Consider the following 12,119-nt stretch of genomic DNA (forward strand, 5'->3'; position numbering starts at 1 on the left):
GATACACATCAATGCTACTGATTTCAGTCATAATAAGCTCAAGGATCTCAATCCAATCATATATTATAACACCTCTAAATTCAACCAAACTACTTAACAATTAAGCTCGAATCATGCTTATCATTCAAATTACTACTCATCCATCCAAACCATCTCCAAACTTCAACATTCAAACTTATTACTAAAGGGTGTGAAGGTTTATACCTTTCTTGGAGGGTGGAAAGTTACTAGGGAGCCTCAAAGAACCTTGATCTATCCTTATATAACCTTGATCTTGCAAATGAAATTAAGAAACACAAAGTTAAAATTTGAAAACACTATTCACCCTAATCTTTGGTGAATTAATTAGCTATGAATCCATTTGAATCAATAGCTTAAAATCATACCCAAGCTAAGTTATGAAATGTAGAATCCATTAAACAAACCATGGAATTTATGCTTGAGTGGAGCTTGGACTTTGGATTTTTCTTCCTTGCTTTTTCCTTGAAAGCCGAGAGCAAAGATGAAGAATGGTGAAATAACTTTGTGTTTTGGTGAAATGATTTGTTGGTTGGTTGATTTTGATTTGTTTTGTTTTATATTATTACCTTTTACCATGGTAACTTTTGTGTGGTTCTAATTTAACCAACAACACACTTGCTTTGGTCATGCTTATGTCACCAAGTGATGTCACCCTCCCACCTTTGTCCTCTTCTTATTGGTTTGATGACATCATCCCCACTAACCTATTTGATTAGCTTCTAATTACTTGGCTAATGACCGCTGATCTGTTATACGGTTCGCTTAACTTTCGTTTTCGTTTATCGTTTGAGGGATCATACCCGGGATCTTATTACTTGGGTTTCCTTAACCTTTCTCAATACATTATATTCCTTTTATGATCCTCTCTTATAATCCTTGAATTTAAATCCTTTTTATCCTGTTACCTTATACTCAATTCTTTCGGTATCTGGTGGATTTCCGGAAAAATCAAAGTGTTCGGATTTGGATTCTGACGATCTTTACATACACTTATATACCACATAGAGTACTAATAATATCCCAGAAGATCAATAAAAGAACCTCTACATAGTGTGGCATGAAAAGTTTTCTTATTCAGCATAATCAGCAAAACATTATTCATAAGGGTTTCAAAAATTCCAAAAATTGGGGTTATTACAAGATTTGGCTTCTTTTTCTTCACCATCTCATATGGTGTATTTCCTTGCTTATTAATGAGTGTTGCATTCTGAGTAAAACAAGTAGTCTGCACAGCTTCAGCCCGGAAATAGGTTGGAAGCTTTGCTTCATCAAGCATTGTACGTGTAACTTCAATGAGAGTTCTATTCTTTCTTTCAACAACTCCATTTTGCTGTGGAGTTCCAGGAGCAGAGAATTCCTGCTTGATTCCATGGTCTTTGTAGAACTCTTCAATTATCAAATTCTTGAACTCAGTACCATTATCACTTCTTATTATCTTCACTGAATATTTGACCAATTTATCCAGTTGCTTGACATGATCAATCAAGAGAGATGCAGTTTCACTTTTTGTGTGCAAGAAATACACCCATGTGTATCTGGTGAACTCATCCACTATGACCATAGCATATTTCTTCTTTGTAATAGACATGACATTTACTGGACCAAATAGATCAACATGTAGTAGGTGATAAGGCTCAAGAATTGATGATTCAGTCTTGCTCTTGAATGAAGATTTCCTTTGTTTAGCCTTCTGACAAGAATCACAAAGGCCATCAGGGGCAAATACTGACTTTGGCAGTCCTCTCACAAGATCTTTCTTGACTAATTCATTTATATTATTGAAATTTAAATGAGAGAGTTTCTTGTGCCAATTCCAGCTTTCTTCAATTGATGCTCTACTCATCAGACATATTGCAGAACCATCAGTACTTGTTGAAAGCTTGGCTTCATAGATGTTACCATGCCTGTATCCTTTCAGAACAGCTTTGCCTGTAGATTTACTAATAACTTCACAGTATTCTTCAAAGAAATCCACATGATAACCTATGTCACAGATTTGACTAACACTCAGCAGATTGTGTTTAAGTCCTGAGACCAGAGCTACTCCTTTAATGATGACATTCCCAAGATTGATATTGCCATATCCCAACATTTTTCCAATATTGCCATCTCCATAATAAACACTTGGGCCAGCCTTCTCCACAAAGTCTGATAGCAGGGCTTTATTTCCAGTCATATGTCCTGAACATCCACTGTCCAGAACTAGGATGTTTTTCCTGTTACCCTGTAATCACAAAGATCACAAATGATTAGGTTTAAGGACCCAGACTTGCTTGGATCCTTTGGCCTTATTAAGTTTGTTAACATTTGCAGCGAATTTAGCATCAGAGTTTATGTTAACATTTTTCTTATCAGAATTTACACTATCAGACTTTGAATCAGAACTTACACTAGAAGGAACAATGCTAACTTTCTTTAAAGAAGGTTTTATTTGATAATAATCATAGTACAGACTATGATATTCCTTACAAGTATAAATGGAATGCCATAAACTACCACAATGAAAACAAGGATTCTGTGGCTTATATCTAACAGACTGACTCTTAACTCCTGACTTTGAAGGTAAGGAGTTTATGTTCTTATTCTTCCTGCAAAAAGAAGCCCGATGGTTAGAACTTCCACAGTTATGACACGTTTTTCTAGGAGTATCAGGAACAGGCTTATAATCATTGCTTTTATTCACACCTTCCTTTCCATTCCTATTTTTCCTAGGTGATTTTACCTTGTTTGCATTCTTAACTTCTTTCAGCTTATGCTTAAGCTGCTTCTTTGTCATTAAGCCTACGTTTACTTCAGTTGTCCTTTCATGTTTTAGTTTGTCAGAAGTTAATTCCTTTTTAACTTCTGATTTCTCAGTATCAGACTTTACAGCTACAAACTTAACAGGTTTTAACTTTGGCTTTTTTTTAACAACTATAGGCTTAATATCTACAGTTCCTTTATCATTCTTATCCTCTCCATAACCTAAGCCCTCTTTCCAGTTTTCACTACTTAACAAATTCTGAGTTGTTCTGCCAGAGTTAGTACAAGTCCTAATAATCTCTCTTTCCTTTTCTAACTCAGCTTTTAAAGATTCATTCATTTTAATTACTTCATCCCTAACATAGAAAGCATCATCTCTATTTTTCTGAGTTTGATGGAACATGACTAACTCTTTTTCTAAATAATCATTTCTCTTTTTACAAGCAAGATTTTCAGAAGTTAATCTTTCACATGTTAAAGTTTGATCTCAATAGCTAATGAACATGGTTTTAAGATATCTTCTCAACTCATTAATATCATCAGTATGAAAGGCATAAGTAGTTTGAGGTACCTTTAACTCAGCAGCTTCAGAACTGCTTTCAGCACTTTCCATAACAGCATTTGCCATCAAGGCATAATTCTCATCACTTTCAGAATCTGAGGTGTCTGTCTAGCTTTTCTTCTTTGTGACAAGAGCCTTGCCTTTGTCACTCTTCACTTTCTTGCAATCAGGAGATATGTGACCTTTCTCACCACAGTTGTAGCATTTGACATTTGTATAATCTCCTATGTCAGACTTTCCTCCTTTTCTCTCAGATTTTCTGAAATTCTTCTTATCATAACTTGCACCTTTCCAGGAAAATTTCTTTCCCTTCCTGAACTTCCTGTATGCAATCTTTGTTATTCTTTTCACCATAAGGGCACGCAGCTTCATCATCTCTTCATCAGCATTCATCTCAGGCAAGCTTTCAGATTCTAAGTCATCATCACTATCAGAACTTGATGACTCAGTATCAGACTTTGTGAAGAGTGCTTTACCCTTGCCTTTCCTTGAGGTGGCTGCCTTGGGGGATTCTTCTTCAGCCTTAAGAGCAACTGTCCTTGACTTTCCTCCTTTCCTCTTGCTTCTTTGTTCCATCTCAAGTTCATGAGTCTTGGGCATCCCATAAATCTCATCAAGAGTTGTTTCATCAAGATTATAGTTATCTCTTATTGTTGTTGCCTTCAAATCCCAGCTTTCAGGAAGAGCCAACAGGAATTTAAGGTTTGAATCTTCAAGATCATACTCCTTATCAACCAGTGACAAATCATTCAAGAGTTTGAAAAATCTATCATATAAATCAGTCAATCACTCATTAGCCTTTGAGTCAAAGTGTTCATACTCTTGAGTGAGTATTGTCTTCCTGTTCTTCTTAATCGTATCAGTTCCCTGACATCTTGTTTCCAAGGCATCTCATATCTCCTTTGCAGTCTTACAGTTTATTACCATGTTTGACATTACATTATCAATGGCACTATACAGTAAGTGTCGTACCTTAGCATCCTTAGCAATTGATGCGATATCTTCAGCAGTGTAGTCACTCTTCTCCTTTGGGACTGACTTTGTTGCTTCACCTACAACTGCAACAGCGAGCTTGGTTGGTTTGTGAGGCCCTTCCTTGATTCTATCAAGATATTCTGGATATGTAGCTTCCAGAAACATAGTCATCCTCACCTTCCATATGGGATATTCAGATGGTGTCAATATGGGAACTCTAATAGCCTCATATCGGCTATGGATTTGTGTCTTTGGAGGTTCTTCAGTTTTGGTGGGCTTAGTTGGAGTTTCTACTTCAGACATGATTGTTTTTGGATCTTAAACTGTTTGTGTGTTAACAGATAGGCTCTGATACCACTTGTTAGGTCACACACACTGTAGAGGGGGGTGAATACAGTGTATAGCATAATCAAATCGAACTCTAATAACTCAAGTAACAGAAAACAAACTTTATTCAAAATAATAAACTTTGTTACAGTATGGAACTGTCCTCTCTCAGTGATAACAAATATCACGAGAGCTGCTAGGGTTACAATGAATAATCTTCTCGATAATGATAACACTTATAGTGTAAACCCTATGTCTGTGTTTATATACTACACAGTTACAAGATAATCGCTAATTGATATGGAATATAATTCTGCTTCCTAAAATATATCAATCAGATATCTTTTCTTCCAAGTATTCTATTCTTCATAGAATTCCTTCTTCATGCATATCTCTTTTTACGTTTGTCTTGATCTTCTTTTCCTTTAATCAGCCGCCTTCCTTATTTAAACGTTTCATTTAAGTCCTGATATTATCTTCTGATAAATATCTCCTGAACCTTAAGTACTGATGACTTAAGTTCTTACTTCAGTATAAGTGTTGATTTCAGTTAAGTACTGATTTGTCCTGTTTAAGTAAGATCTAAAAACTAAACATGAATCATATTAGACATGACATTATCAAATATATCTAACACGTATCATTAGTTTATAATTATAAAACTCTCTCATTGTAATAATTAGACATGATATTATCAAATATATCTAACACGTATCATTAGTTTATAATTATAAAACTCTCTCATTGTAATATACTCTCTAGCACCTTTTTCGTCAGGATCTTCAGATTCGATAACTTCTACGTCTCTCTTAGAATGCTTCACAGGTCTATTTAATGGGATCTCACGGTAATATCCAATATCTCCATGAGGAAAAACTAATGGATATTGAAGTTGCATGAAACGTGGATCGGCCTCAAAAATCCTCTGTAATCTGTCAACTCTATAATCAATGACAGTATCTCGACAGCCTTTTGCATAAGTAGAAGTAACAATCAATCCTGCTACCTCATTTGATGGAGCAATGTGATTTGGTCGGCCACTTACTGAACTCGATGAAATCAGAACCAATTTAAACTCATCTACTGTATTTGCCTAACCCTTTCGAGCCATACGAAAACCTTTAACCAACCTGTTATGCTCATCCAATATATGCAACAAAGATTGTACAATTTCTTCATTAATAGCATCTCTGCCACCATTAACTACATTGATCATGTTGTTGATTTTGTCCTCTGTGTCATAGATATAAAGCTGACAAACTTTGGAGTGTTATCGTCAGTTGGGACTAGACTTCCTATATTGTGGTAATTAACACCTTGGACCTTGAAGTAATATGGCGCACAACCTCTGTTTATTGAATGGTCAATCTTTCCTCCAGTAGAACTCATGGCAAACATGCAGTTGTAAAACCTTATGTTTTGTGTAAAATGCTTAAAATGAACATTACTAGTAAGGAGAGTAGCCAGAGGTTCAGGAGGTTGTTTCTCCTTATCCAGACTTGACCAATTTTACAACAAAGAGAAAATGTTGGTGGCTTATTAGGAGAACTCTTATTGTTTTTTTCGTGATTCCACATGACAGCATCACACTTCGAACAGATTTTATCAGGAGCTCCAAGATCCAAGTATCCGTCCCACATAGAATGATTATTGCTCAAATATTCTTCATCAATATCCTCAATATCACTTGCCATGTCTATCGCAAAAAATGCAAATTTTTAAAAATCATCATTGAGCAAAAGTATGTGATGTTTCAGACAGTAAAACAATTATTAATGTCCTGCAGAATTAAACAAATTATTCGAAAACAAATAATTAATACCTCCACATGTTGTATCACTGTCGATGGTTACATTTTCATCAACATCGTTGAACTCATTCATTAAATTTTTTTGCCTAGAACTTTCACCTTTTTCAAATGTACTCTTTACATTTGCTGTATTGAATGACGAAGGACCTGGTGATAGTTTTCCACAAAACTTTTTTGAATGATTTTGTTCTTCTTCACTGTCAGCAACAATTTTCTTTTTGACACATTTTTGTTTGTGAACGGTTGTCACACAGGATTTAGGAATTGAGAATATGAGAGAACTGTTTCCACTGCTGTTAATATTCTGAATTTCTACATTTTTACTATTATGTTCTGCATGATATACATTAGTAGATGCAGAGTATTAAACATGACACATTATTTAAATAATCCTTCAGAGTTTTGTAATTCAGGAATAAGCCGCAAAATTTGATACCTTTGACAGGAACGTTTGGCGATATTATGCGTTGAAATTGATTTTTACATTGTTCAGCTGTCTGAGAAGAGGAATACATTCCTGAAAAAATATTTTTTAGAATACTGAAATTTTTAGAATTTGACATAATTTCGTAATCAACTGATACATTCGGAATTGCATTTTATTGTTTAAAAAATTACCTGATGACTGTTGTTAGATATATTTGATAATGTCATGGCTAATATGATTTATGTTTAGTTTTCAGATCTTACTTAAACAGGATAAATCAGTACTTACTGGAAGTCAGGACTTAAGGATATCAGTACTTATATTATAAGGAGATAATCATCAGAAGATGGATATCAGAACTTAAGTGCTGAAGGACGTTCAGATAAGGACAGTAGCTGATTAAAGGAAAGAAGATCGAGATAAACATAAGAAGAGATATGCATGAAGAAGGAATTCTATAAAGAATAGAATACTTGGAAGAAAAGATATTTATCAATATATTTTAGGAAGTAGAATTATATTCCATATCAATTAGCGATTATCTTGTAACTGTGTAGTATATAAACACAGACATAGGGTTTACACTATAAGTGTTATCATATTCGAGAAGATTATTCGTAGTAACCCTAGAAGCTCTCGTGATATTTGTTCATCACTGAGAGGTAACAGTTCTATACTATAACAGAGTTTATTGTTTCAGTAAAGTTTGTTTTCTGTTACTTGAGATATTAAAGTTTAATTTGATTGTACTTTACACTGTATTCACCCCCTCTACAGTGTGTGTGACCTAACAAGTGGTATCAGAGCCTATCTATTAACGCACATACAGTTAAAGATTCAAACACAATCATGTCTGACACAGAAACTCCAACTAAGCCTACCAAAACTGAAGAACCACCAAAGATACAAATTCAAAATCGGTATGAGACCATCAGAGTTCTCATACTAAGACCATCTGAATATTCCATATGGAAGGTGAGGATGACCATGTTCCTGGAAGCAACAGATCCAGAATATCTTGATAGAATCAAGGAAGCGCCTCACAAACCAACCAAGCTCGCTGTTGCAGTTGCAGGTGAAGCAGCAAAGACCGTACCAAAGGAGAAGAGTGATTATACTACTGAAGATATAGCATCAATTGCTAAAGATGCTAAGGTACGACACTTACTGCATAGTGCCATTGATAATGTAATGTCAAATAAGGTAATTAACTGCAAGACTGCTAAGGAGATATGGGATGCTCTGGAAACAAGGTGTCAAGGAACCGATACAATTAAGAAGAACAGAAAGACAATACTCACTCAAGAGTATGAACACTTTGACTCAAAGGCTAATGAGTCATTGACTGATTTATAAGATAGATTTATCAAACTCTTGAATGATTTGTCATTGGTTGATAAGGAGTATGATCTTGAAGATTCAAACCATAAATTCCTGTTAGCTCTTCCTGAATGTTGGGATTTGAAGGCAACAACAATAAGAGACAACTACAATCTTGATGAAACAACTCTTGATGAAATTTATGGAATGCTCAAGACTCATGAACTTGAGATGGAACAAAGAAGCAAGAGGAAAAGAGGAAAGTCAAGGACAATTGCTCTTTGAAAGGAATATGTCCTAAGTCCAATCGTGTATTAGGATTTAGGAATAACTTTTATGTAATCTGTTTTGATTTCATTGATATTAATAAAAGACTTGTTTTGTTTTTATTACGGGCTCTATCTATTTAAGTGTTTAAATAAGATATACCATAGTTTAGAGTAAAGCTTTTTATGGATTATGATGAGATCATAATAGTGAGACCTAAAAAGATGATAACTCTAAACTTAAATAGTTCCTGGTCATAGGATTACTAACTGGTAATTAATAATCCGCAAAGATCGGTACATACTATGCTTGCTTCATTATGAAGGATGTTTGTTCTCATAGACATTTGTGTGGTGACACTATAGCTAGTATGTAGGTGCTTATTATAGAATAAGTTCACTGAACATGACTCACACAGCTGAACAACTGATGGAGTTCACTCACGTGTCAGCAGTTGTTCACATAGTGATAGTTGTACAAGTATCCTTAGACTTGAGGTCATCATAGTCATCTTGTGTACACTAAACTATGCTTTGGTTTAGTTCTTAGTCTCCAGGGACAATTATTAGGGCTCTTCTGGGTATAGGAATTTGTACACGAAGATAGTGTATGATCAATAAAGGATCTACCCCTTCCAATGAAGGAAGCGAATGTTCAAGGCTGATCCACTTATGCTAGTTCAGGAATCTCTGGCCAGAGTAAATGAAATTAGAAAGGAGTTTCTAATTTGCATAGAACTACGCATAGTAAATGGTAAGCAAGTGATTAAATTAGATAGGCTTGACACGAGATCCATGCCTTGTATTTAATCGGGACATTGTAGGGTAGAAGGAGTTTATTGTACATTAACTATTCACTAACAGGTTCTTGGTATTCTAAGCAGTGAATTCATATTATCCGGATAGTCGCGATATGTTGAGAAGCATCACTCACGATGTAGAATAAATGTGATTAATTAATTAATCATATTTAATAAATTAGAGAATTTATATAAATAATGATAAAATAGTTTTATTATTATTTATTTCTACTACTGGCTTAATATTGAACCTACAGGTTCACACCATAAAAAGAGAATGATTTAATGGTGGAAGAATTAATTAATAATGGCTTATAATTATTTATTTATGAAATAAATAATTAATTAGCAAATTTAATAATTGATTAAATGAGATTTAATTGATTATAAATTAATTAAGAAAAGTTCTTAATATTATTAATTAAAGGATTTAATTTTTGGAAATTAAATCAAGAGAGAGAATTATTTCTAAAGTGTTTAGAAAAAGGATTAATGATTAAAAGGTGTTTTAAATATTAATGAGAATAATAAATGGGATAATAATAATAATATTTATGGGAAAATTTCAGCTAAAAATTTTGCCTATAAATACACTATTATAGACCCTAATTTTATGCTAACCCCATCGAACCCGAAAAACCCAAAAAGTTTGGAAAACCCAATTCTCTCCACCTCCTTCCTCCTCCTTAACATCGTTTTCTTGGTGGATACCGGTGGAGTGCTTCACACTTGAGGAGCAACTGCTAAGGATCTCTGATCGTTGTCTCCGAATTATTTTAAAAGGTTAGATTCGATCCCTCGAATTTTTATTCATGATCTGTATGCTTTTATTTGGATTTTGTATGTGTAAAAGTGTTTTACCATGCCCCCGCTGCGTTTAAAAATCCAACATTGGTATCAGAGCATAGGTTGTATGCATATAGATCTGTGGTAAAAATTTCAGAATTTTATGTGCTTGTATGAATTAATTATGATTTTTACAAGTTATATCATGGATTAATTTTGTCTGATGAGAAATCGTTTCTCAGAATAATTTTGAATGTTGATCTGGGTTCTACAAGTGTTGTAGATCGTCTGGGTATTTTTTTATAATTTTATGATGTATAGATTTTTTATTATGAATTTTTGAAGTTGTATCAATTAAATTCGTAATTAAATAAATCTATTTATATATATATACATATATTTGTATATCTGTTGCTTGTCTGTTTGTATTGTCTGTGATGTCTGATTGCACGGAAAGAAGGCAGACATAGGTACAGGTTCTGTCAGGCGGCGCGGATTCTGAGAAAAAAGGCGGCAGCTGCTGCGAAAACGAAAAAAAAAAATAGGGGTGTCACGCATTCCGGGAATGCGTTAAACACCTGTGGCGCATTCACGGAATGCGTTACACCCTTTAATGGCTTAAAAGGGGTGTAATTCATCACCGGAATGCGTTACAGGGCTAGTAACGGGCTAGTAACGCGTTCCTGTAATGCGTTACAGCCCGACTGTCCATATTAAAATTAATTTTCTGGGAGTTTCGTAACTCCGTTTTGGGCGTGCAATATACCGTTGGATTCGTTTTTCTGAGACGGATCTAATGGAGTGATCAATTGTAGTTTATATAAAAGTTTTGAACTGTTTATATTTTCATGAAGTGTTTTAAAGATGTTTTTGACTGTTTTTATTTACTTTTAAATGCTTCATATGATACATAGAGATGTATAATGCTTAGACTAATATGCTAGATGATGTAACATGCCTAGCTTGATGTTTATTCATGTTGATATATGTGATATATGCTTAGTTTATCATGCGATGATAGATTTAGGTGAACTTAAATGAACATAAGGCGTTTATTAGACAACCTAGTATAGTGAAATTGTTTCATAACCTTAAGAATAATATTATGAATACAATCATGAGATTCTTGTGTTTGTGAAACACGTAATTGAATATGAATTTTCGATATGAGAGAAAGGATGATTCTGTCAACAACAGATTTCTATCTGTAAGAAAGGGTTATTAAGTGACGCCTCTTGACAATGTTCCACCCGATCTGGAAATCATCTGATTATTGATTATTGATTTGAAATATTTAATTTAAAAGGAAGAATCTCTTTATAATATGATTATGATTGTAACGTAATATAATCCCTCTAAAATTAAATAATCTCAAGTAGTAATTGGCCAATGATACAACGGGCTTGTGTCGGTCATAGCCTTCCAACATGATAGAAAGTAGTTCTTATTTTTAAATCATTGTCATTTCGTGCCACAGCCGAGGGCTTTGATTTCGAAGTAAGAAATACTTGTCTATTACATAGAGATGTGTACATTGAATAAGAATCTAAAGGTCGTTACGTGCCACAGCCGTGGGCTTTTGGGGACTGATTCAATTGTACGGAATGTTGGGTTATACTTGACTTAGAATATTGAGTTTGTCGTGCCACAGCCGTGACTCAATTATTCAAGAGGCTAAAGTTTGATTAGGGAATAACATTATATGTAATTGACAAGAGTTGTCTGCCTATTGAAAATTACATGGCGTTTCGTGCCACAGCCGGGGTTGTGTAATGGAATGTAGGATCCCTATTCCCACTAGCATTATGAATGCTTAATTTTTCACGTAGGGGGTTGAATAAATTAGGTAAACTAGTGGGAGCCACTTATGAATAAAGACCCGATTCATATAGTGTTTTGAAATGAAATCGAATATTTGCTAAGTGTTGTTATGTGTTTATCATTTACAGATTTACAATATACATTATGTCTTCTGCACTATCACTCAGGAGCATACTGGATGCTCACAAATTGATTGGTCCTAATTATGCTGACTGGCTTCGAAACTTGAGAATTGTTCTCAGGATTGAGAAGCTGGAATACG

The 12,119-nt window shown here is 34.4% G+C and overlaps 1 protein-coding gene across 1 annotated transcript in view; it reads right to left on the reverse strand.

The window, feature by feature from the left end:
* The window catches only part of LOC141690844 (uncharacterized), a 95,794-nt gene that overhangs the window by 52,269 nt on the left and 31,406 nt on the right, over window positions 1-12,119 (reverse strand). Inside the window, exons 5-9 of the mRNA XM_074495603.1 lie at window positions 6,874-6,954; window positions 6,450-6,770; window positions 6,127-6,323; window positions 5,758-5,879; window positions 5,393-5,676 (exon numbers count right to left, since the gene is read on the reverse strand). Coding sequence (XP_074351704.1) covers window positions 5,393-5,676; window positions 5,758-5,879; window positions 6,127-6,323; window positions 6,450-6,770; window positions 6,874-6,954 — 1,005 coding nt within the window. The remainder of the gene's footprint in view (window positions 1-5,392; window positions 5,677-5,757; window positions 5,880-6,126; window positions 6,324-6,449; window positions 6,771-6,873; window positions 6,955-12,119) is intronic.

Source organism: Apium graveolens, chromosome 10 (assembly GCF_009905375.1).
Source record: "Apium graveolens cultivar Ventura chromosome 10, ASM990537v1, whole genome shotgun sequence".
NCBI classification, from domain to species: Eukaryota; Viridiplantae; Streptophyta; class Magnoliopsida; order Apiales; family Apiaceae; genus Apium; species Apium graveolens.